The sequence below is a fragment of the Capra hircus genome, chromosome 6, assembly GCF_001704415.2.
Source record: "Capra hircus breed San Clemente chromosome 6, ASM170441v1, whole genome shotgun sequence".
Taxonomy (NCBI): Eukaryota; Metazoa; Chordata; class Mammalia; order Artiodactyla; family Bovidae; genus Capra; species Capra hircus.
Window position 1 is genome coordinate 93,470,077 of NC_030813.1, and position 25,255 is coordinate 93,495,331.

Here is a 25,255-nt window from a genome sequence, read left to right on the forward strand (position 1 = left end):
TGCAGCCTACCAGGCTCCTCCGTCCATGGGATTTTCCAGCCAAGAGCACTGGAGTGGGGTGCCATTGCCTTCTAGATGTCTATAAATAGCAAATCTAGTTAGAACTTCCTGCCTCACCGAAACTGCATCCTCACTCCCTAGGAGCAGGGCTAGTGGTTATTTTCAGGAGCTTTTGAAAACTCAGAAAAGCTACCTTCTTTGCCTTATCACAGTGATGAAGGCTCCATTTTCGGTTTTGTCTGTTTATATTGTAGTAGGCACTCAAGAATGTCTCATGCATTTCAACTTTAATAGAAGGACACGTACTTTGTCTTGTTTCAAAACATTGTTTTAAGTGACTTAGATTACACGTTTATAAACCCCTTTACATGCTTGGAAAGCAAATTTCTCTGTGTTCCTGGTTAGGCCTTCACTACCAGCTGATTTGTCACGTTTCTGCAAAACAATTTATATGTAAATACGTCTGCTCCCTGTAGCACCCTCTGACTGGCATGAAATTTTGAGGAATGGTGATCTATCTAACCCCTTCCTTTTTGAAATAACTTTTTAGATATTATAAAAATTATAGTCATTCATATATTTTTGTTTCTTTTAAAAGTGATAGCTTCATTAAAATAATACATATTCACTTAAAAAATTGAAGGCTCAAGAGAAGTAGAAAAGAGACTTTAAAATCCATTCATAATGCTACAATTGAAAGACACCCAATGCTTTTCTTTCATATTTTTCTTTAGTGCACAGTGTTTTTAAACATAAATACTGTGATTATTCTGTTTATGCAATTTTACATTATTCAGTTTTTACCTAAACACGGTTTTTACACTTCAAATGTAATATAGATCACAAATTAAATAATGTCTTCATGTAAAGAAACATCATCATTTTTTAAAAAGTAGATACATCTTTAGAAAGTGGGAAGTGTTTTAAAGAATACTCTTTAGCCTACAGATGTTAGATGCTACTATATGCATATGAAAAGCTGTAAATAAAGCTTGTCTTTTTTAATAGCAGATTTCATGGGAGGTAGGACTTATGTTTAATGAAATTATGTTTTCTAAGTTATAGAATTCAGAATTATTTTTATAGTAAGCATTTATTATTTTATAATAAACAATTGAAATGATAGATTTTGATAAGTTAAAAGTGATAAAATGATGGCTTGTGTGGCATTTCTTTCCTTCCTCTTGTAATTTTTAAAATAGTGATTATGTGAATTGGATAACAGTTTCAGAATATTGAATAGGAATTAGTTTTCTGCTGTTTAATTTATGCCTGAGACTTCATCTATGCATATAGGGATGTGCCTGATTTTGTATTCAAGGGAAAATGTTGGTGTGATTTGAGCACTGTTAATGAAATCAAATCACAAGTTCAAACCTTGAACATAAATTTAAGGTCCTTTTCTGAAACTCATAACTTTCCATGACTACAAGATTACTTGTGGCCTTTCTTCTTCATGGGAGTTCCTGGTCAGGGGTAGGAAATCATCTACAAAGATCATCAGAACTGGAAAGAAAAAAACCCTTGGAGGAAGGGGTGAGCTGTATTGACTAGGCTTTTCATAGGGACATAGCACAGGGGAGATGCAATAAGTCATGAGCCAAAGCAGAGGGGTGTGTCATGGCTTTCCATTCTACTTAGGGAATTCAGCCACTTGGCAATTTAGTGCTGCTCCCTGGAGATGTTAATTTGATGTGTATTTCTGCAACCTTTATTCTGCAGGGTGAAGAATTAATTCACTTAGAGGGAAAATGCTGTCCTGAATGCATTTCAAGGAATGGTTATTGTGTTTACAAAGAAAATGCAGAATTTGTGAGTATCGGGCTAATAACCGAAGACTAATAAAAGTGAATCTTTGGAAATTAGTTTAATAAGGGGGCATTACCTTCTCATTTCTTTTACCCATTCACTTCTTTAACAAACATGATTGCACTGTTGTGCCAGGCACTGGAGATACAGAAGCCCACGCCACAGGCAGAGCCCCTGCTCCCCAGGAGCTTTTGTTTCATGGTGGGCACATAGACAATAAACACATGTGTTGGGTGGTGACGGGCACCACTTTGAAAATAAACCAGCTGGGTAGTAACTGAGGGGAGAGAGGCGTCTTTTATATCAGATGATGGGGGCAGTCCTCTCATGAAGAGAAATTCGAGCAAAACCTGAAAGAAGACGCTGAGGGAGTGAGCCAGGGATATGTTGGAGGGGGATACATACCGGGAAGAGGAATCAGCAAAGGGAAAAAACAGTGAAGCAGAAGTGTGCTTGGCAGGTCCAAGAAACAGCAAGAAAGTGAGTTTGGCTGGAACCAAGGGAATGAGGGGGAAAGGCTCTGAGATGAGGTGCAGGAGGTAGCCTGGACCCCGGTTTCACCCGGACACAGATGGGAGCTGCTGGACAGTCTTGAGCAGAGCAGGGCTGTGAGGGGCTTACTTGTGAGAAAGGCACATAGGCCACCATATGGGCAAGTGACAGAGGAGGTGAGGCTGATACTGGTGTTTCGGTTAGAAGGTTTTGTAGTAGTCTGGAGGAGAGTGGTGGTGGTTTGGTCTAGGGAGGCAGTGATCTAAAGCGATCAGGCTCTGGGTTTATGCTGCAGGTAGAGCTGAAAGGATTTTGATGTGTTGGATGTAGAGCAAAACTATTAGTTAAGGTTTTATTTATTCCTAAGTCTGTACTTGTTTTTTCTTCTATACCCCCAGGGAAACATATTTATCTTAATCTCTTCAAATTTGCTCTATCTTTATAGCTCTTATTTTCCATGTGGGCTTCTTGGAATGTTGATAAATTCAATGTGTACTTAAAAAGCACCTCTGTTAATCATAGATACAGCTGCTTCACTGACCAATCAAAGTGGGATTATCAGTATTAGGATTAGGTGCTTTGACTGGTGAACTGATTCCTACACCTTTTTCTCTTGTGATCTGGGTAAGTTGCACCCGTCGACTTGCCAGTGTTTTATATAAGCTGGGGATGCTGTGTGGTATAGGGTTAAAACATGCGAGCTCTAAATTCAAACCCCTATTTTGCCACATACTGACAATGACCTTGGGCAAGTTACTTAATCCTCAGCTAGAGAGATAAAAATAGTACTTATCTCATGGGTCTATTGAGATGATACATATAAAGTTAGAACGATACCTGGCAAATAAAGAAGCTTAAGATTATTATTATTATCATCATGCTTTTGGCATTGTTTGCTTCATATCAATGCAACATAATTTAGTTACCTTTGTTTCCTAGGAATTTAGGAGATTAAAGATTCCCTATAAATACTGAAGTTGTGTTTTCTCTCTTTATCACAGTATTAATTTTCCTATCCATTTTTGAAGGTAAATAAAGCCCAGTAGAATTCAATAAAAGCAAGTTGTTTTAAATAAGCACAAATTCCCATGATGCTGCAGTACCGTAGAAGTTTCAAGAATTTGCTCTTACAAGCTCAGGTCTCTTGCCTGCAAAGTCCTTCATATTGAGGGGAATTGAAGCCAAATACTCCAACACAAAGTGAGAATGAGAATTCAAAAATATTTCTTAGGCATATTGTCTTCACCTCATACTGGTATGCTTTTCTTGTTTTTGATATATATTTTATTTATGTTCATAAACCGTGACTGAAGGTTCTTGTTACTTAGGGAAAAATGGATATTTCTTATTGAAAAAATGCCTAGATCAGCCTAATGGTGTTTTTAGTAGTATAAAAATAAATATATTTCTGTTTTGCTTTGTTCCTAGATGTCCTCAAATGCAAGTAAAATTAAACATATTCCAGTAAGTAAAAATTTTTAGCTTGTAGATAAATATGTACAAAATTATTTTAAGCAGTGATCTACATAAACCGTCCTGGAAAACTTTAATGCTCAGTATTTTTGATAGTCATATTTGATGGCACTATGGTCTGGGATTAAGAATTGTAATGATAACAAAGACTGATTCATTGAACTTTTGCTAAATACTGTCACATTAATTGTTCAGAATGCTTAGCATCAACTGACTCAGTAAACATTTTATCAAAACTTTATTTTAAAGTATGCCCTTTTATTCTCTTTAACAATACCTCCTTCATGTCCCCAAACATTCTGGTAGGAACTTTTGTCTCTTTTCTATCTCCAGGGTGAATAGTACAGTGAGCAGAAAGGAATTGCTCTTTATAATTCACTTTGGACGCTCTGTCAACTAATGTTTATTATCATCATTTGCTTGGCTGAAAAGAATATTTAGTGTGAGAAAGCCCATGGCACATCCACAGCCCACTAAATGTGGGTATGCCAGAGCTGTCACTGTAAGAATACATGACCCTACTGTTGCTCTTACTATAGTAACAATAAGGAAATTCAGCATTTTAACCTGCTTTCTACTGTTGTTATAAAGATTGTATTTAATGCACCTGCTAATCACCAGGTACACAGTAATCCCTTCTGGTGTTTTTGTTTTGTTTTGGTTTTGCTGAGATAGGTTGAGAAACAAGTGTTATATGCTTCTTGCATATTCTGGAAGCCCCAGAATGCTTTCACCCTTTATCTTTCTGCCTGGGTTCTACTTTAAAATAAATCAATAATGAACAAAGAAGGGGAGACGCTATCCTTTTAAATTTATAACTCTTGTTGTTGTTCGGTCACTAAGTCATGTCTGACTCTTTGCAACCCCATGGACTGTAGCACGCCAGGCTCCTCTGGCTTCCATCTTCTCCCAGAGTTTGCTCAGATTCATGTTAACTGAGTCAGTGATGCTATCTAACTATCTCATCCTCTGCTATCCCCTTCTCCTTTTGCCTTCAATCTCTCCCAGTATCAAGGTCTTTTCCAATAAGTTGACTCTTTCCATCAGATGGCCAAAGGATTGGAGCTTCATCTTCAGCATCAGTCCTTGCAATGAATATTCAGGGTTGATTTCCTTTAGGATTGACTGGCTTGAACTTTTCTACTGATGTCCTGTTTCAGTTAGGTTTGACATTGTACTAATCAGGAGCCTTCACTTTGACCCTTGTGGAAATCATGCATTCTCCACCAGCCACCTGGCTTCTGAATGTCTGCACTTTGATAACAACGTCCTTCTTTGCTGTCTCCTGCAGGAGGGAGAGAAGTGGGAGGATGGCCCTTGCAAGGTGTGTGAGTGCCGGGGGGCTCAGGTAACTTGCTACGAGCCCTCTTGTCCTCCATGCCCGGTGGCCACACTAGCCCAGGTGGTGGAGGGACAGTGCTGTCCCGAATGCACATCAGGTGGGTCCATGACCATTTTATGTCTGCTGAGCTGTCCTTACTGCCACACAATTCAAAGAGATCTCCTCTCCTCCTGCCCCTTGCTTATTTTTCTCTACTCACTCACTAGGTTTGTTTGTTTCTTCTTAATTTTTTCTAACAAATGACACTAATTAATCTTGGTCCATGCGTTTGCCAAACTCAGCTGATTATGAGTATGTGACCTCGCAGAAGTCATTGGTCCTCTCTGAATCCTCATATTCTTGTTGATAAAACGGCCTTATTTTCCTTGCAAAATTATTGTGAAAACCAAATACAATAATGTTCAAAAACTTGTAAAGGTAAGTATGGTTACTAGGACTGCTTTGTTGTCAAAGATCAAAGAAAAATTGTTGCAAGTTTGTTATGGATGTTCATTTCTTTAAGATGAACTGTTAAACAGATGGTTCCTTTTGGAGTTCTCAAATGGGTTTTTGAAGTTGAAGGACCCATTAATTTCTTCCAAAAGAAAATTTTATCTACTTGTTCTGCAACTCTGCCTTCAAATCACCTGGGGTTGAATTAGTTCCAGTTAATAATTGTTGGCAAGCCCTGGAGTTGGTCTGGCTGAGCAGTAATTTGCCTGAGAGCTCAGTCTGCCTTGGAGAAGTGGCATTTTCTTGCACTCATATTTCATAATTAATTGTTTTCATCTGTGAGTTGCAGCTTTTCCTATTGGCAGTTGCACTTGTGGCACTCAACATATTTTGGCTAATCAGTGTTTCCGTGAAGAGTTTATCATGGGAAAACCATGGCAATGTCAGGGTTTCGTTACTTTACCCTCACCAAAGTGACTCTTTGGGCTTTCCAAAACAAATATGTAGCGTATTATAATTTCCCAAACCTTGAAAATCAGGTCCTTGACAACTGTGAAACCTAAAAGTAGTTCTGTGCTGACAATTTACCAAGCTTAGTGATGATCCTAGTGACTGGTAATGAGGTTTGAAATCTTGGAGAAAAAGAAGAAAAAAATGGCTGTATTTTTTTTTCAGAATATAATAACTTTTTCAGTAGTGTAAGTTTTATGTTTTAACCTTTATCACATCAAAGATTAGGAAAAACTTCTAGGAAATTATAAATCATTGAATCTGCTTAAATCATCTATCATGGAACTAGTTATTTCTGTTTCTAGAGGTATTCTAGGAGGAGACAGAAGCATGAAAAGGCCTAGTTTGGTAATGTTTTTAATGTTTTCACTTTGGGGATGCAGTGATTGTATTTCAAACAAGGAGCAATTCCTAGAAATCTTACATTGAAATCAATTTTGCTATTTGGAGTCCTTTTTCATCCCCAGAGTTTTCCCCATATTTTTTACAGATCCTCTGTAGCCCTTTTCATGCATAAAACCTATACTGTTGAAAAACAGTTATTATTTTCTTAAAAATGCAGCCACTTTTTTCTTCTTTTTCTTCAAGATTTCAACCTCATTAGCAGTCATTGGGCTCATCACTGAACTTGGTGGTAAATTGTCAGCAAAGGGTTAGTTTGGTATTGTTTTTAATGTCTTCACTTTGAACACAGTGTTTTTTAGACAAGGAGCAATTCCTTGAAATCTTGTATTGAAATCAGTTTTGCTATTTGGAGTCCTTTCTCATACACACCCAGAGTTTTCTCGATATGCTATACAGATCCACATAACCCCATAAATCCCTTGTTAGAAGGAGGTAAGAGAAATTGTATGGTCTTTACTGAGTTCTCCTCTTCTTTGTCCTTGATCATAGTTCGTTGCCACCCAGACTGCTTGACCTGCTCTCAGTCTCCAGACCACTGTGACCTCTGCCAGGATCCCACCAAGTTGCTGAGGAATGGACAGTGTGTGCACAGCTGTGGTCTGGGGTTTTACCAAGCTGGTGCTTTCTGTTTAGGTACGGCTCCAGGCAGACTACCCAGGGAGGGACTGAGGTTCACTGGTATCCTGGATGGGGTCATGGTGCGGGAAACGCACAACTTCCAAAAACCATGAGAAGGGGGTAATGTTATCCATAGGCTCCTTGACCTCTTTACACCCATCCCGCATTTGATGGATGTTTCCATGCTTACCGGGAGGTATTAAGAGATGATGGGGCAGTCAGATGTTTACTAGGTAGTCGTGGCTGGATTTCTCACTTTCGAGGATAGTCATCAGTTAATCCAAGATAGAACTTCAGAGGTAACATGACCTTCGAGAGCACTTACTAGAACTTTATTGTTTTGCTAATGGGGAATCTGTGGACCAGAGAATGAGCTGGCTTGCTTAATATCACACAGATAATTGGTAACAGAGCTTAGCTCTTGTGGGTTACCAGAGGATCCAGAGGGGGTTCATGTGCATTTCAGAATGCTTATAGTACATGTGGGGCTTCCAAGGTGGCACTATTGATAAAGAACCTGTCTGCAGGAGATGTGAGAGATGCGGGCTCGATCCCTGGTTTGGAAGGATCTCCTGGAGAAGGAAATAGCTACCCACTTCAATATCCTTGCCTGGAGAATCCCATGTTCAGAGGAGCCTGGCGGGCTACAGTCCATAGGGTTACATAGAATCAGGCACGACTGAATCACATAATACATATGAGAGGGAGCTCTTACTGGGAGAATTGGGCTTGGTTGAGGCCAAATCATAGTTACTTTTTCTCCTATCTCTAACTCAGGGGGTTAATTATCCATTTTAGAATGTGTAGGTTTATACCCTGGCTGTGAGTATAACCTCTCTGCACCTCAGCATTCTTACCTATAAAGTGGGGTGATTCTGGTACCTTCCTCAGGAGGCATTGTGGGGATTACATGTGTGAGTACACGTCAAGTGCCTAGAATAGTGTCTGGGATGTCGTTAGATCTTTAGACGATGTTAGATGTCGTCAACTGCTTTTATTATTTTTGTAATTATTCATTTCTGCCTACTGTCTCTCCTGATTCATAATCTTCAGCTTCCTTGGAAGTTATTTTTATCTCTGAATAAGGGGTATTCTTGTAAATGATTGAGTGAGAAAGCTATTGGGGGCAAATGGATATGAAGAGAAGAGCAAGACCCTTGAGCCTAACTGCCTTGCTTCCAATGCCAGCTTCATGTGACCTTGATCTTGAGCAGATTATTTTGCCTCTGTGAGCTTGCTCGTCATTTGTAACATTGGGATTGGTACTCTATCTCATAGCGTTGTTGTGAAGATTAAATGCATTTATATACATAAAGCACTTTGCGCATTGCCTGGCATGAAATATATGGTGTGTAAATGAAGGCAGGTAGAGTTGTTTTCCTGCCTTCCTGATTCTCTGTGTCTCCAGAATTGGTCTGTGTAGGCACTGCCACCAGGGCAGTGCACTTGAACTAATGAAAGGTTCCCTTTCTCTTTCTCCCACCCTTGTCGAGCCAGCCTGCCAGCCACACTGCTCCACCTGCACCAGTGGGCTTGAGTGCTCGTCCTGCCAACCTCCCCTGCTGATGCAGGAGGGCCAGTGTGTGTCCACATGTGGGATCAGCTTCTACCAAGACCACCGCTCCTGTGCAGGTAAGCCCTGACTTGCCATGGTCAAGCAGGCCACCGAAAAAGCCACCCTGTGCCCCCTAACTACCTGGGGCCACCCGGAGCTATAAGCAGCTTTTCAAGCAGGAGAAAAAATTCTGAATGTGATTCCTGATGGTGTGAGAACAGTAGACGAGAGACCTGACAAACAGTGTTTTTATAATTTTATTAGTGCTTTAGTGATGTACATTGTGATGTGATTTCTAGACGTCCTTTTGCACATATCTGGGGGCCCTGGGACAGTATCTGATGAGCATTATACTTTGACTTGGGCTTCCCGGGTGGCTCGCATGGTAAAGAATCTGCCTGCAATGCAGGAGACCTGGGTCTGATCACTGGGTCAGGAAGATCCCTTGGAAAAGGAAATGGCTACCCACTCCAGTATTCTTGGCCGGGAAATCCCATGGACAGAGGAGCCTGGTGGGCTACAGTCCTTAGGATTGCAGAGTCCGACACAACTTAGCAACTCAACAATGACAAACAAAATACTTTGTCTCAGATTGTCATTTTAAAAAGTTGTTAAGTCAGATTCCTTCATGGTATAAGAACACAGGACTTAAATGAAGAGGAACTATATTTATATAATTTTAAGCTTTACTTTCACTTAGAGAGGGAGAAACAGAAACAAGAAACTTGGACAAATAAAAGTAGGCTTTTAAGTTTGCTCCTACTTTAGTATCTGCCTACTTAGCATATGTATTAGTATTTATTACTTTAGTAGCTTTATATGCCTAATTTTTGGTTTTTAAAATTTTATTTATTTATTTTGTGGCTGTTTGGTCTTCATTGCTGCTCATGGGCTTTCTCCAGTTGCTATGAGCGGGGCTGCTCTTTAGTTGTGATGTGCAGGCTGGGCTTCTCATTGGAGTGACTTCTCTTGTTGCAGAGCCTGCACCCTAAAGTTCTTGGTCCTCAGTAGTTCTCATGCATGGGCTTAGTTGCCCTGTGGCATGTGATATCTTCCTGGACCAGAGATTGAACCCATGTCTCTTGCTTTGGCAGGTGTATTCTTAACCACTGGATTACCAGAGAAGTCCTTGTTTATATTTTTAACTCTGTATTTTTTATTACAATCTAGTTGAATTTTAGTATCTTAACCATCTCTGGAGGTGGGACTAGTCATAATATGATTTAATTTATTTTTTATACATGACTATTTTTTCAATAGTGATTATAATCATGGGTACAAGTAAAAGAGTAAATGTATAAAGAATTTTTTTAAATGCAGAAATAGAGGCCGGTGTGATGGTGAGAACAAAGAAATGGACAGAATCCTAAGTTTGTCTTTTGAAAGAGACAGGGAATCAGGTGTTCCCAGAACCTAAGGCAGGGTGTGTAGTGGCAGGAAAACCTGAGGAGGCAGATGGGCCAGAAGGTGGGTCTTGGGTGTCATCCCAGAGAACTGTGGTAGCTGCATTCTGCAGCTGAGCCAAAGGGCAGGGATGTGACAGGAACTGGGAGATGGGCCAGTCTGAGGGTCAGCTAGTAGGCTCCTTTCTTTCATGTCGTTGGTTAGATTTTCAGAAAAGTTGGAGGGAAAATGGAGAACCAGTGCTATCTAGGCTATCTAAGTAATAAAAGCAACTTACATGTCCACTTGTGGATAAGCAGATAAACAAAATATAGTCTGTGTATGCAGTGGAATATCATTCAGCCTTAAAATAGAAGAAAATCTTCCATATGAGATAACGTGGTTGGATTGGGGACATTGTACTAAATGAAATAAGCCAGTCGCAGAAGGACGGATGCTCTGTAATACCCCTTATTTGAGGTACCTTGGTTTTCCTGGTGACTCAGTGGTAAGTAAAGAACCTGCCTGCCAGTGCAGGAGATCCAGGTTCCATCCCTGGGTCAGGATGATCCCTGGAGAAGGCAATGGCAGCCCACTGCAGTGCTCTTGCCTGGGGAATCCCATGGACGGAGGAGCCTGGTGGGCTGCAGTCCATGGGGTCACAAAAGAGTTGGACATGATTTAGTGACTAAACAATAATGACATATTGTAGTATCTAACATAACAAAACTGACAGAAGCAGAGAGTAGAAGGGCAGTTGCCATCGGCCAAAAAAAAAAAAAATGGATTCCTGGCATTGGAGAAGGCAATGGCACCCCACGCCAGTCCTCTTGCCTGGAAAATCCCATGGACGGAGGAGCCTGGTAGGCTGCAGTCCATGGGGTCACGAAGAGCTGGACACGACTGAGCGACTTCACTTTGACTTTTCACTTTCATGCATTGGAGAAGGAAATGGCAACCCACTCCAGTATTCTTGCCTAAAGAATCCCAGGGATGGGGGAGCCTGGTGGGCTGCCATCTATGGGGTCGCACAGAGTCGGACACGAGTGAAGTGACTTAGCAGCAGCAGTACAGCAAGTCTAAAATTTTGGTTGTGCAAGATAAATAAATTCTAGTTATCTGCTGGGGAAAAAAAAAAAAAAAGAGTCAGTGCATGGTATTCTTTAGGTGCGCAGGCTGAATGAGCTCCAAGGCCAGGTGAAAGTCCCTCCTGGAGGAGACTGCTGGCCGTCTCCACTCCTGGTCATGGTTATGGGCAGAATCCACAGGACTGTGGAAACCACCTTGAAAGGAAACACTGGTACTGTGTGTGCCATTTGGATGTGAGGATAGTGGGCCTGGAACCAGTCATATTACAGAAAGGGAAGCATCCTGGCTTCTGAGTCTGACATGGGGGCTTTTTGAAATCTAGAAGAATTCTATATTTCTGTATCCCCAACGTCATGGGCTGCATGAAGGATTCAGATTTGTTTGACATTTGTTGAATAAGTGTTTGAGTGATGAAGGAATGTCCTACCCCTTAGTGATCCTTGAAGGACCAGCTTTTCGACAGCAGTGTCAGCCACAAAAGAGAAAAGAACTCTTAATGTTTATTACAATCCCATTCTATTTACTGGCTATTTTAGAAAAGGTTTAAAGTGGGTGCATACGAACGCTTTTTAAAGTGTCTAATGAATGGTTCGGCAATTTAGGTAAACTGCTGAAATTTCAATTTGATGAAATTATTGAATGTATTCTTTATTCCTTTCTTCTATCCCATCAAAGAGACCTCCTGCTAGCACTCTTGCAACCAATTTGCCTTTGAAAGGGAAGTAATTCCCCCTAGATTTCATTTTCCCCCCATACCTCCTCCACCTCGGCCAAATGTCCCACATACATGTTTACTTTTTTCTTTTTTTGGCCACTTTCCTTCCTCCCAAGCACAGTGTTTTAATTGGTGTTGTTAATGTGGTTTCAGGGCACTTTAAAATGGGTAATGTTTCATTTGATTACTGGTTTACGTAGCTGACTGCTTCCACATTCCATCCACATGCCCATACACAAATGCCTTAGTAGAAAGTTGCTGGGAAAATTTGTTCATGCACCCTCCAGGGAATTAAACCAATTTGCTTTAGTTCAGCCTGGTTGCATTTTTATGCATAAAATGAGAAGAAAAAAGAGAGCAAGAGGAGAGAGAGAAGAAAGAATGATCTTAAAAATTAAGGCTAAACTTGTGATCAATTTCCATATACTCGTTTGATGGTGACATTGCCCAAATAATCTTTCCAAATAAACTTTTCTCATTATCGGATTTTTTTTTTGTAATATTTGTGCTTTGCACCATTTTGAGTGTTTTTTCACCACTGACCTTCGAAGTTGATCAACCAGTGCTCATTCAGAGTGCTAAACTTTTCAAAATGAAGCCTGCCATTTTATGGTTTTTCTGGATTGATTCCTTCTGCCAGAATCATTTATGTTCTGGCTGGCATTAATTGCCACTTTATTGACCCATCAAAAGCAAAAGAAAGTGAACACATGCTGAGAGCACTCATTACCAGAAATTAGCTGATTAATATTCATGCTCACCATGTTGCATATGAGACAGAATGAGAATTTCTAGGCAAACCCAAGAGGCACATAGACCCATGACTCTTCAAGAAAAGAGTCGAGAAAGTAAACCAGAGGGAGGTAAAAGAAGGGTCTGAGTCCTACCTGAGAACCATGTCCTTAGGAGCTTTTATCATTGTTTCTTTTCCCTTGAGTTTTATATAGACACACATATACGCATATGCCTACAAACATGTACATGTGTACATATATTCACATTATTGTTATAATCTTGTGCTTGATTAAACTGAATAACATAATTATAAATCACATTTTGTGTCGCCCACCAGTCAGTGCTTCAACTTGAGAGTTTAATGCTTTGACAACTTTACCTGAAGGCTCAGCACCACCCAAGCTTTATATCCATCTAAATTGGAGATAGACAATCTGGAAGTTGTCTCTGTCCCACAGTAAGAGAGGGCCAAGGAGTAATCACCCTCCTGGTGCCCAGAACTCACCCTTTGGGTGTGGCACTCAGGCATCTTGCTTAACCCCTAAACTTCTTTTAGTGCCAACTAGATCTGGTCCAACATTCCTTTTTGACCCCATGGACATCAGGTCCTAGTATTGAGTTTCTACTGTGGTTCCTGCCACTTGTCCTGTTGTGACCAATTTCCAGGAATTAACAGCCCATCTCTTAGCCCTGACCACATGGTCAAGCTTGACCCATGTATGGATGTTGTTTGCCCTTACTCTATGCCACATGGCCCTGTACCCTTCCACCATGGCTGTTGGGTACCACTTGTCTTAGACTTACTGTTTTCTTTCTATCAGAGTGATAGTTTCCTTACTTCTTCTTAAAAACCTTGGTATTAAATCTAAATCTGGATCCAGACTGAGCTCGCCTGTCCTGAGAACATTCTTTCATGTCTGTCTCACCCCTCTTTTCAATCAACTTCTGTCTCACTCTGGTGGGACTGTTAAACTGTGCACATAGATCATAGATATAAGAGCCCATAAGAAGTTAGAACAACTACATTAACAGACACCAGAGAAGATTGATTTGAAATGAATAGCTCAAGACTGTTGACTCTGAGTAGAGAATGAGTAGAATTTAGCCCATTTTTTAAATATGTATCACAAAGGTTGGAGGATGGAGCTGTGTGCGCCCCTGGCAGGTGCTGCCTTCACTCTGCAGACCCAGAGATGGGAGGGAGGGTGACACCTTGCTCAAGTGGAGACAAACCGCCGGGATCCCGATCTGGGCTCTGTTGCTTCAAACAGCCTGTTCTGTAACTCTGTGTTTCAACTGCTTGTGGCTAAAGCGGAGGCAGTAATGTCTACCACACAGCATTGTTGTGTGGATTAAATGAGTGAATTCACATGTGTTGATTAGGATGACACCTGGCACCTGGAAGCCCTCCATGTATGTTTGGAGACTTGGATTTCTGCTTCCCCTTGTCTGTCTTTCCTGTTCCTTGTCCCCAACTCCATTTATCCTCTGTTGACCGCTGCTCAAGATCTAGGGAATATGAAGACAAATAAGGCTCCATGTTTGCCTATAGTGAGCTGGCAATCAGGGCAGGGTTAGCTGCTGCTTTGCAGAGATGTGAAAAAATAAAAACACTAATGCAGAAACCTATGTAACTCATTCTATGTAGGATTGCTGTATGGTCTTAGATTTTGAAACTTAAAGAATCAAGCAATTGAACAGTTTTTAGATTTGTGTGAGGGGCATCATTTTGAATCTCAACGCTACTACTTTTTGCTATATGTTTGGGCAAGTCATTTAACCACCTTGAGCCTCAGTTTTCTCAGCTATAAAGTGGGGTTAATATTATTTACTTTAAGCCACTAACATGAAGGTTAGAAAAGATGTTTGAAAATGTATATATATTATGACTGACACATGGTATGTGGCCAGTGCATGCTTGCTAAGTCACTTCAGTCATGTCCAACTCTTTGCAACCCTATGGATTGTAGCGTGCCAGGCTCCTGTATGCATGGGATATTCCAGTCAAGAATACTGGAGTGTGTTGCTATGCCCTCCTCCAGGGGTCTTCCCCACCTAGGATTGAAACCCACATCTCTTATCTCTCCTGCATTGGCAGGCAGGTTCCTTACCACTAGCGCCACCCGAGAAACCCCACTTGAACAATAAAAGGCAGGTATTGTCCTTATCTGGAGAAGGCAATGGCGCCCCACTCCAGTACTCTTGCCTGGAAAATCCCATGGATGGAGGAGCCTGGTAGGCTGCAGTCCATGGGGTCACGAAGAGTCGGACATGACTGAGCGACTTCACTTTGACTTTTCACTTTCATGCATTGGAGAAGGAAATGGCAGCCCACTCCAGTGTTCTTGCCTGGAGAATCCCAGGGACGGGGGAGCCTGGAGGGCTGCCGTCTCTGGGGTCGCACAGAGTCAGACATGACTGGAATGACTTACCAGCATTGTCCTTATCAAATATATTCCTTTGTTTTTCAATTTATGCAGATGCAAATCAAATAGCTTGCATTAGGAAACAAAGGATTTTGTGCCCTTTGTGTCTGATTTTAAATAACTTTTGTATATTATGGAGAAGTAAATATAATACAGGGAACAGTTTATTGTATTCATCACAACAAATTAAAATCATTTTCTTTAAATGCTTCAATCAAATGATGAGTGTCTAGAATGACTTGTTTGTTCACCAATATTATACTACATTCAGAGGGAAAGCTTATGAAAAGAAAACCTGTAAAATTTACATATAGGATGCTGACTTAGCTGAGATTTAGAAGTTGTAGTTTGAATGGAAGAACGTCTAAAGTTAATTATTTGTTGGAATTTGTGGACACGTAGCACTGACCCCAGAGAAGGCAATGCATCCCACTCCAGTACTCTTGCCTGGAAAATCCCATGGACGAAGGAGGCTGGAAGGCTGCAGTCCATGGGGTCACTGAGGATGGGACAAGACTGAGCAACTTCACTTTCACTTTTCACTTTCATGTATTGGAGAAGGAAATGGGAACCCACTCCATGTTCTTGCCTGGAGAATCCCAGGGATGGGGGAGCCTGGTTGGCTGCTGTCTGTGGGGTTGCACAGAGTTGGACACAACTGAAGCGACTTAGCAGCAGCAGCAGCACTGACCCCGGAGAACCAGGTGCAAAGCAGTACTTGCTGGGTCTTGGCATTATATTCTGTATGTGGCTGAGCCCAGCCTGCCGTGCCCAGGACGAATCTCTTGTCAAAGGCATTTATGAAACTGCTGTCCTGAAATCCTCTAGAATGCGGGATCCTTCCTGTTCTGTTGGTGTGGCCATTGTGAAGCTGATTTCCTCCATGGTCCCTCCACACCTTCCAGAGTTGGAGAGTCAGGCCCCATTTTTCACTCCTAGATCACTCATTCAGTCTGGGGCTCAGCACATCCTGCTGCTGTGTCTTTACTCACTTTGTTCTGCTTTTTACATCGTGCATACTAAGTCGCTTCAGTCGCGTCTGACTCTTTGTGACCCTATAGACAGTAGCCCACCAGGCTCCTTTGTCCGTGGAATTCTCCAGGCAAGAATACTGGAGTGGGTTGCCATGCCCTCCTCCAGGGGATCTTCCCAACCCAGGGATCGAACCTGTGTTTCTTACTTTTCCTGCATTGACAGGTGGGTCCTTTACCTCTAGCACCATCTGGGAATATCATATGCATGTTCAAACATCTGGTATTCTACAGCAATTATGATTTCTCACTTAGCTGCTGAATATCTTATAAAGATATATATACTGCTTCAAGTGATAGTCCCATCTCCTCTACTCTGTTTATGCAACAAGTATTTGCTGAGGCTCGTCCGTGTCCCAGGCACTAGGAGACTGCAGTCAAGTGACAAAAAACCACCCTGTGATTCAGGATTAGGTTCTCAACTGGAGAAGAGTGTCATTAAATAAGTAAATACATTGCTTCAAATAGTTACCACTATATGAATTCGTTACTTTCAGTGCTATACAGACAGTTTAAAAGTCTATTGTAGAAAGTGAGTGATTATTGAGGCAAGGGCAGATCTTATCTTTCTGAATTCCCCACAATGCTAGGTACATATAAGACACTTTGCAACAATTTTTGATTGAAAAAAAAGTTTTAAACCACTGCACAGAGGAGAAAGTAGAAGAGTGTATAGGCATGCCTAGACTCTGGCTCCCTGGTAACCTGACTTCCATTTATCTTCTATTATTTACTCCCTGTCAGCAGTTCCTAACTAGGCACAGCCTCAGGAAAAATTACAGAATCTTATTTTTTCCCCACCCCTCTTTTTCTTGCCTTCATTTGCCTCTTCTCTAAGATAATTGGGTGGCTTGTAAGTGCTGAAATGGTGATTCTTTTTTTAATTAATTAATTTATTTTAATTGGAGGCTAATTACTTTACAATATTGTGGTGGTTTTTGCCATACATCGACATGAATCAGCCATGGGTGTACATGTGTCCCACTATCCTGAATCCCCCTCTTACCTCCCTCCCCATCCCATCCCTCTGGGTTGTCCTAGAGCACCAGCTTTGAGTTCCCTGCTTCATTCATTGAACTGGCACTGGTCATCTATTTTACATATGGTTTCTTTTTTTTTCTTTTTTTTTTCAATGCCTCATGATATTTCTTTATTTTTTTAATTAATTTATTTTGATTGGAGGCTAATTACTTTACAATACTGTGGTGGTTTTTGCCATACATTGACATGAATCAGCCATGGGTGTACATGTGTCCCCCTGTCCTGAACCCCCCTCCCACATCCCTCCCCATCCCATCCCTCTGCACTGGGTTTGAGTGCCTTGTTTCATGCTTGACTGGTCATCTATTTTACATACGGTAATGTTTCAATGCTGTTCTCTCAAATCATCCCACCCTTGCCTTCTCCCACAGAGTGCAAAAGTCTATTCTTTATATCTGTGTCTCTTTTGCTGCCTTGCATATAGGGTTGTCATTACCATCTTTCTAAATTCCATATATATGCATTAATATACTGTATTGGTATTTCTTTTTCTGGCTTACTTCGCTCTGTATAATAGGCTCCAGTTTCATCTCCCTCACTAGAACTGACTCAAATGTGTTCTATTTTAGAGCTGAGTAACATTTTATTGTATACATGTACCATAACTTCCTTATCCACGTGTCTGCCAATGGACATCTAGGTTGCTTCTATGTCCTAGCTGTTGTAAACAGTGCTGCAATTAACATTGGGGTACATGTGTCTCTTTCAATTTGGTTTCCTCGGTGTGTATGCCCAGCAGTGGGATTGCTGGGTCGTATGGCAGCTCTATTTTCAGTTTTTTAAGGAAAGGGTGTGTAAGAGGGTTCCCTTTTCTCCACACCCTCTCCAGCATTTATTGTTTGTAGACTTTTTGATGGCAGCCATTCTGACTGGCGTGAGATGGTACCTCATTGTGGTTTTGATTTGCATTTCTCTGATAATGAGTGATGTTGAGCATCTTTTCATGTGTTTGTTAGCCATCTGTATGTCTTCTTTGGAGAAATGTCTGTTTGGTTCTTTGGCTCATTCTTTAATTGGGTCATTTATTTTTCTGGTATTGAGCTGCATGAACTGCTTGTATATTTTGGAGATTAATTCTTTGTCAGTTGCTTTGTTTGCTGTTATTTTCTCCCATTCTGAAGGCTGCCTTTTCACCTTGCTTATAGTTTCCTTCATTGTGCAAAAGCTTTTAAATTCAACTAGGTCCTATTTGTTTATTTTTGTTTTTATTTCATTTCCATTACTGTGGGAAGTGGGTCATAGAGGATCTTGCTGTGATTTATATTAGAGAGTGTTCTGCCTATGTTTTCCTCTAAGAGTTTTATAGCTTCTGGTCTTACATTTGGGTCTTTAATCCATGTTGAGTTTATTTTTGTGTATAGTGTTAGAAAGTGGTCTAGTTTCATACTTTTACAGGTGGCTGACAGTTTTCCCAGCACCACTTGTTAAAGACATTGTCTTTTCTCCATTGTATATTTTTGCCTCCTTTGGCAAAGATAAGGTGTCCATAGGTGCATGGATTTATCTCTGGGCTTTCTGTTTTGTTCCATTGACCTGTATTTCTGTCTTTGTGCCAGTACCATACTGTCCTGATGACTGTAGCTTTGTAGTATAGTCTGAAGTCAGGCAGATAGATTTCTCCAGTTCCATTCTTCTTTCTCAAGATTGCTTTTGCTATTTGAGGTTTTCTGTGTTTCTGTACAAATTATGAAGTTATTTGCTCTAATTCTGTGAATAATACAATTGGTAGCTTGATAGCGATTGCGTTTAATCTCTAGATTGCTTTGGGTAGTATACTCATTTTCATTATATTGATTCTTCCAGGCCAAGAATATGGTATATTTCTCCATCTATTTGTGTCATCTTTGATTTCTTTCTTCAGTGTTGTATAGTTTTCTACATATAAGTCTTGTTTCTTTAGGTAAATTTATTCCTCAGTGTTTTATTCTTTTCATTGCAATGGTGAATGGGATAATTTCCTTAATTTCTCTTTCTGTTTTCTCATTGTTAGTGTATAGGAATGCAAGGGATTTGTGTGTATTAATTTTGTATCCTGCAACTTTACTGTATGCATTGATTAGCTCTAGTAATTTCCTGGTGGTGCCTTGAGAGTTTTCTGTGTAGAGGATCATGTCACTTGCAAACAGTGAGAGTTTTACTTCTTCTTTTCCAATCTGTATTCCTTTTATTTCTTTTTCTTCTCTGATTGCTGTGGCTAGGACCTCCAAAACTATGTTGAATAGTAGTGGTGAGAGTGGGCACCCTTGTCTTGTTCCTGATTTTCGAAGAAATGCTTTCAATTTTTCACCATTGAGGATAATGTTTGCTGTAGGTTGGTTGTATATGGCTTTTATTATGTTGAGGTATGTTCCTTCTGTGCCTGCTTTCTGGAGATTTTTTTTATCATAAATGAGTGTTGAATTTTGTCAAAGGCTTTCTCTGCATCTACTGAGACAATCATATGGTTCTTATCTTTTAATTTGTTAATATGGTGAATCACATTGATTGCTTTGTGAACATTGAAGAATCCTTGCATCCCTGGGATAAATCCCACTTGGTCTAGATGTATGATCTTTTTTAATATGTTGCTGGATTCTGTTTGCTAGAATTTTATTGAGGATTTTTGCATCTGTGTTCATCAGTGTTACTGGCCTCAGGTTGAAACAGTAATTCTTAAAAAATAAACAAACAAAAAAAAAACTTGTCCCTGGAACTTGGTTGGTATCCATGGGGTATTTTAAGCCACTCAGAAGGGAAGGCAATAGGATTGTCCTTCTAGAATTGTTCTTTTCCTGGCTAAGCTAGCTGGGCGCCACTTGCCGGGGTCCAGCCCCAGTGGATCCAGGGAATTCGAAGGTGGGGATGGCGTCGGCGTCCTTGGAAATAACTAATTTAATTACAGATAGAGAGGGATTAAAAAATTAGCAGAGAAAAAGTGGTTGAATAACTTGGTTCACATGGAATACCAATCACCACCTACATAGGCCTCAGGCGTCTTCCCGTTCTCCCAAAGGAGAGGAGGCACTGAGGCCCCCCGGTCCGATCTTAGAAGCCCAGGCAAAATTAATAGGCTTGGTGGGTACCCATGCACCAGATGGGAATTCGGCCAGAAAATTCTAGGAGAGAAAAAGGGGCTGAATAACTTGGTTTACGTGGGATACCAATAAAATTCCAAGACAAAGAATTTGCACCATCTATGTTGGGCCACCAGTGCCACTTGAATATTGGAAGGTGCCCCTCCTTGGGCTCCTTCTCGTGTGGGCTTGAAAACCGGGGCAAGTAAGTAGATGTGGCGAGCACCCACGCTCCAGATGGGAATTCAGCCAGAAAAACGGGGAGCAAAAAAGAACAACATGAGAAAAATCAGTCTTTCCAGAAACTGACCCAATTTCTTTATTTTGGGGTTTGCTTATATACCTTTTGTTACACATAGGGATGAATACAGAGTCACGCGGGGGTCAGCAGTCCTGACCTTTATCAAAATCAGGTGCTTCACATAAAAAGGTCTTAGGGATTTTACATCATCTTCTGGCCATGAGACCTGCTGACATTTTATGATCCTTTCTTTCTGATAACCAAAAAACTTATTTTTTCCAAGGGTGTTTTTTCTTAAACCAGGCACCGCCTTCCAAATAAAGTTATATTCCTATAGGATGAGGGTGTAGTGAGTTACAATCAAAAAAGGAATTTATTTAACCCAAGGTTAACATGATTAATCGTAATAGTTAATACTTATTTCTCCTATATGCTTAAAGGTTAATACTTATTTCTCCTATATGTTAGTTATATTCATTATAAGGGCAGGGAATATGGAGATTTAGCAGCAAACATCAGCCCAACAAATGAAAATCCTTTCACCATTGCTCCCCATAAGATTTGTCTTAAGATAGTGATAAAGTTACATTTTTACATAGCAAGGACACAGTGATTTATAACAAAATACATTGATCTATTACAAAAGAGAAAATTCATTAACTCAAAAAGTCTAGTATTGCTAACCTTAAAAACTATTTTATTTCCTTTTCTATATTCCAAATACATTAATTAATATATTCCCAGGTGCCTAAGGATATGGAGGCCTGGTGGCAGTCACTGACTCAACAATGAAAAAAGCCCTATGCTAATTAAGACTTTCAAAATACTCGAAAACTCTCTGTGCTGTTTATGGTTGAGAGGTAGTAAACAATCATGTGCGTAGTGGCAGGAGTATGGATAATCCTGTCACGCAAGCTAGTCTGTCAGCAGAGAGGTTTGATCTAAGACACCCTTGTCACACCCAGGGCAGGGAATTAGCAGCAGTTATTGGCACAACAAATGAAAAACCCTTCACCAATATAATTCCTAACCAACCCACTATACTAACAATTTCCAACTCCCCAAAAGAATTTGCCTTTAGTAAGTCTAAAACATCTCGTACCTCTCAGATTGGGAGGCTGTAAACAATCACATGTGGCCAGACGAACCTATACAGGCAGGCTAGATAACCTTCAGAGGAGTCCGTAAGCTGAAACACTCTTGTCACACCCAAGAATTTTTATTGCCTTGGAGCTGCACGTTTACTCCTTCTCCAAGAAAGACGGTTACGGGGGAGAGCATAAAACAGACTCTAGTTTTGGGGTAGATGCTCAGGAACAGGGGGTCTCCTGAGGCTTGATCATGCCTTTGCGTATGCCAAGCCTCCTTCCTCATGACCTTTGCCATGGGTGGAGTTCCTCACGCTGGCTCCCGGCATATTGTCCTTCTAGAATGTTCTTTTCCTGAGTAAGCTAGCTGGGTCTAGTGAAGCAGGTGACAGTGGTATTCCAAATCCCCTCCCTCTCTGTACATTCTTGTAAATGATAAATGGAGAGAGGAAGGAAAAAGCAGCTGGTGGTACTTTGCCTGGGACCTTTGCTCTATCAGGTTCCAACAGACTGTGTTTGTCTGTGCTGCTTATAGGACTTTGCTGTGCGGCCAAAGACAGATGATGGAACAGACATATCACATACCAGCAGAGAAAGCCTGCCACAAGTACAAGGGAGTTTATCTTCCAGACAGATCCCATTCTTCCTGAAACATCTGAACCCTCAAATATTTCAGCTATGGATTACAAAGTAGTGACAAGTCTTCTGGCTTTCTGCCCGGTTCCTAGGGTTCTCAGTTATTTCAGCTAGACTGTATGGCATACATTTGTACATTCCATCTCTCTCTTCCCCATCCCCCACCACCAGCACCCTCCATGTTCCACCCTTCCCTCCCTTTTTATGCCACCCACAGGTAACCCAGTGCCTCCACACTAATCGCCACCCAGTCCTGAGCAGGCTGCGCACGTGTGGCCAGGAAGTCTGGGCACCATTGAAAGAAAGCTTGATACGGGCTGGTGGGGCCCTCCTTTGGCTCTTTAGTTTCTATAGACAAGTAGACTCAAGGTATTGCTAGAAAAATCGATATCCATTTAGTTTACACGGGCTGAAGAAAACCCCAGGGAGTTGAGGGTTACCAGCAGTCACCGTGGATCAGTGCCATCTGAGAATTCCCTTTGGCTGTCAAGTTCAGTGTAGGTGGTCACTGCATTTGAAAATCTTCAGGGTGTGCTGGGTTGCAGATTTAGGAGGACAGGTAGAGGGGCAGCAGACAGAAAAGATAACCTGAGGAGTGTTACTGGTGAAAGGAATGTCTGCCTTCATCCTCTGACTTACGTGCCTTTGAAGAGCCAGCCTGCTTGTAAATCTCTCTCCATGTGGATTTGCCGAAGCCTCCTTCAGCTGGAAAGTTGCTCCTTCCATTCAAGCTCTCTGCCTATGGAAGACCCTGCTAAAAATATAAATACGTTACCCAAGATGGGTGAATCATTCAGCTGTATCATGAATGTGGTTAATAGATTAACTACCTATTTACCCAGCTTGTGCCTTAGAGGAAATGACTGCAGGCTTTTTTTTCTCCTTTAGTAATTTTTTTCCCGTAAACACCAAATGAATTCATCTAATAAAGTCAGTAAAATTCAAGGTGCATAAAATCTGTGAAAATCCCTGACTCAAGCTCTCCCAATGGCTGTTAGTATTTTGGTGAATGTCTTCCTAATTTATGTAGTTTGTGTGTGTTGTGCACACACACACACACACACACACACAGATGAATTTATTTTTCAAAAGTAAAGTCACACTATCTATATGGTTTTATTGCCTGCTTTCCCCATGTTATTTATCATCCTTCTACAGTGTCTTTTGAAACCTTTTGTATAACTTTCGATCTGTGGCTCTGCAAGAATTCATTGAACTAATCCTCTGTTGTTTGACATTTCTTCCTAATTTTTCTATTATCATAAATAACCACAATGTAAATATTTTTAATAGAATTGTGGTTAAAGAATCTGCAATGCGGAGCAGCTGGGTTCAATCCCTTGATTAGGAAGATCCCCTGGAGGAGGGCATGGCAACCCACTCCAGTATTCTTGCCTGGAGAATCCCATGGACAGAGGAGCCTGGAGGGCTGCATTCCATGGAGTCGCAAAGAGTTGGACATGTCTGAGTGACTAAGCACAGACTCAAATATATTTGATTAAAGTAAATTATTAGACAGTGGGTCCAAGTATAGATATACACATATTTAATCTTTTGACACATGTTAACATATTATTCTCTTTTAAAGAAGTTTTCATTTGCACTTCTACTAGAAAGGCATTTTCCTACTGTTCATGGGGTTCTCAAAGCAAGAATGCTGAAGTGGCTTGCCATTCCCTTCTCCAGTGGACCACATTCTGTCAGGCCTCTCCACCATGACCCGCCTGTCTTGGGTTGCCCCGCAGGCATGGCTTGGTTTCATTGAGTTAGACAAGGCTGTGGTCCTAGTGTGATTAGATTGACTAGTTTTCTGTGAGTATGGTTTCAGGGTGTCTGCCCTCTGATGCCCTCTTGCAACACTTACCGTCTTACTTAGGTTTCTCTTACCTTGGCATGGGGTATCTCTTCACGGCTGCTCCAGCAAAGCACAGCCGCTGTTCCTTACCTTGGACGAGGGGTATCTCCTTACCACCTCTGTTCCTGACCTTCAACGTGGGATAGCTCCTCTAGGCCCTCCTGTGCCTGCGCAGCCACCAATCCTTGGGTTGCTCCTCCCGGCCGCCGGCCCTGGCCTCAGGCTCGGGGTGGCTTCTCCTGGCCGCCCCTGACCTCGGACGCGGGGTGTCTCCTCCCAGCTGCCGCCCCTGACCTTGGACGCAGGGTAGCTCCTCTCCGCCGCCACCCCGACCTCTGACGCAGGGTAGCTCCCCTCGGCCGCGCTTAGGGAGCCGGCTCGCAGCTGCCTGCGCTTATTCCAAGTTTGAGCACAAATCTGATTAATTCTCAACCAACAAAATCCAGTCTAGAGGTAAGGCAGGGTACACACACACACACACACATACACAGGGCCCTCACCCTGACCTGGTACATTTTCTTGATTGATTCCATGAGTCAAGGCAAATTGGAAGTGGTCAAACAGGAGATGGCAAGGGTGAACGTCTGCATTCTAGGAATCAGCGAAGTAAAATGGACTGGAATGGGTGAATTTAACTCAGATGACTATTATATCTACTACTGTGGGCAGGAATCCCTCAGAATAAATGGAGTAGCCATCATGGTCAACAAGAGTCCAAAATGCAGTACTTGGATGCAATCTCAAAAACGACAGAATGATCTCTGTTCGTTTCCAAGGCAAACCATTCAATATCACAGTTATCCAAGTCTATGCCCCAACCAGTAATGCTGAACAAACTGAAGTTGAACGGTTTTATGAAGACCTACCAGACCTTTTAGAACTAATACCCAAAAAAGATGTCCTTTTCATTATAGGGGACTGGAATGCAAATGTAGGAAGTCAGGAAACACCTGAAGTAATAGGCAAATTTGGCCTTGGAATATGGAATGAAGCAGGGCAAACGCTAATAGAATTTTGCCAAGAAAATGCACTGGTCATAGCAAACACCCTCTTCCAACAACACAAGAGAAGACTCTACACATGGACATCACCAGATGGTCAACACCGAAATCAGATTGATTATATTCTTTTCAGCCAAAGATGGAGAAGCTCTATACAGTCAACAAAAACAAGACCAGGAGCTGACTGTGGCTCAGATCATGAACTCCTTATTGCCAAATTCAGACTTAAATTGAAGAAAGTAGGGAAAACCACTAGACCATTCAGGTATGACCTAAATCAAATCCCTTATGATTATACAGTGGAAGTGAGAAATAGATTTAAGGG

General features: G+C 41.3%; 1 protein-coding gene across 1 annotated transcript in view; it reads left to right on the plus strand.

Moving 5' to 3' along the window:
• FRAS1 (Fraser extracellular matrix complex subunit 1) overlaps nucleotides 1–25,255 on the plus strand; it is a 513,961-nt gene that overhangs the window by 234,423 nt on the left and 254,283 nt on the right. Inside the window, exons 10-14 of the mRNA XM_018049625.1 lie at nucleotides 1,723–1,812; nucleotides 3,730–3,765; nucleotides 5,066–5,213; nucleotides 6,953–7,096; nucleotides 8,579–8,713. Of these exons, the coding sequence (XP_017905114.1) occupies nucleotides 1,723–1,812; nucleotides 3,730–3,765; nucleotides 5,066–5,213; nucleotides 6,953–7,096; nucleotides 8,579–8,713 (553 nt within the window). The remainder of the gene's footprint in view (nucleotides 1–1,722; nucleotides 1,813–3,729; nucleotides 3,766–5,065; nucleotides 5,214–6,952; nucleotides 7,097–8,578; nucleotides 8,714–25,255) is intronic.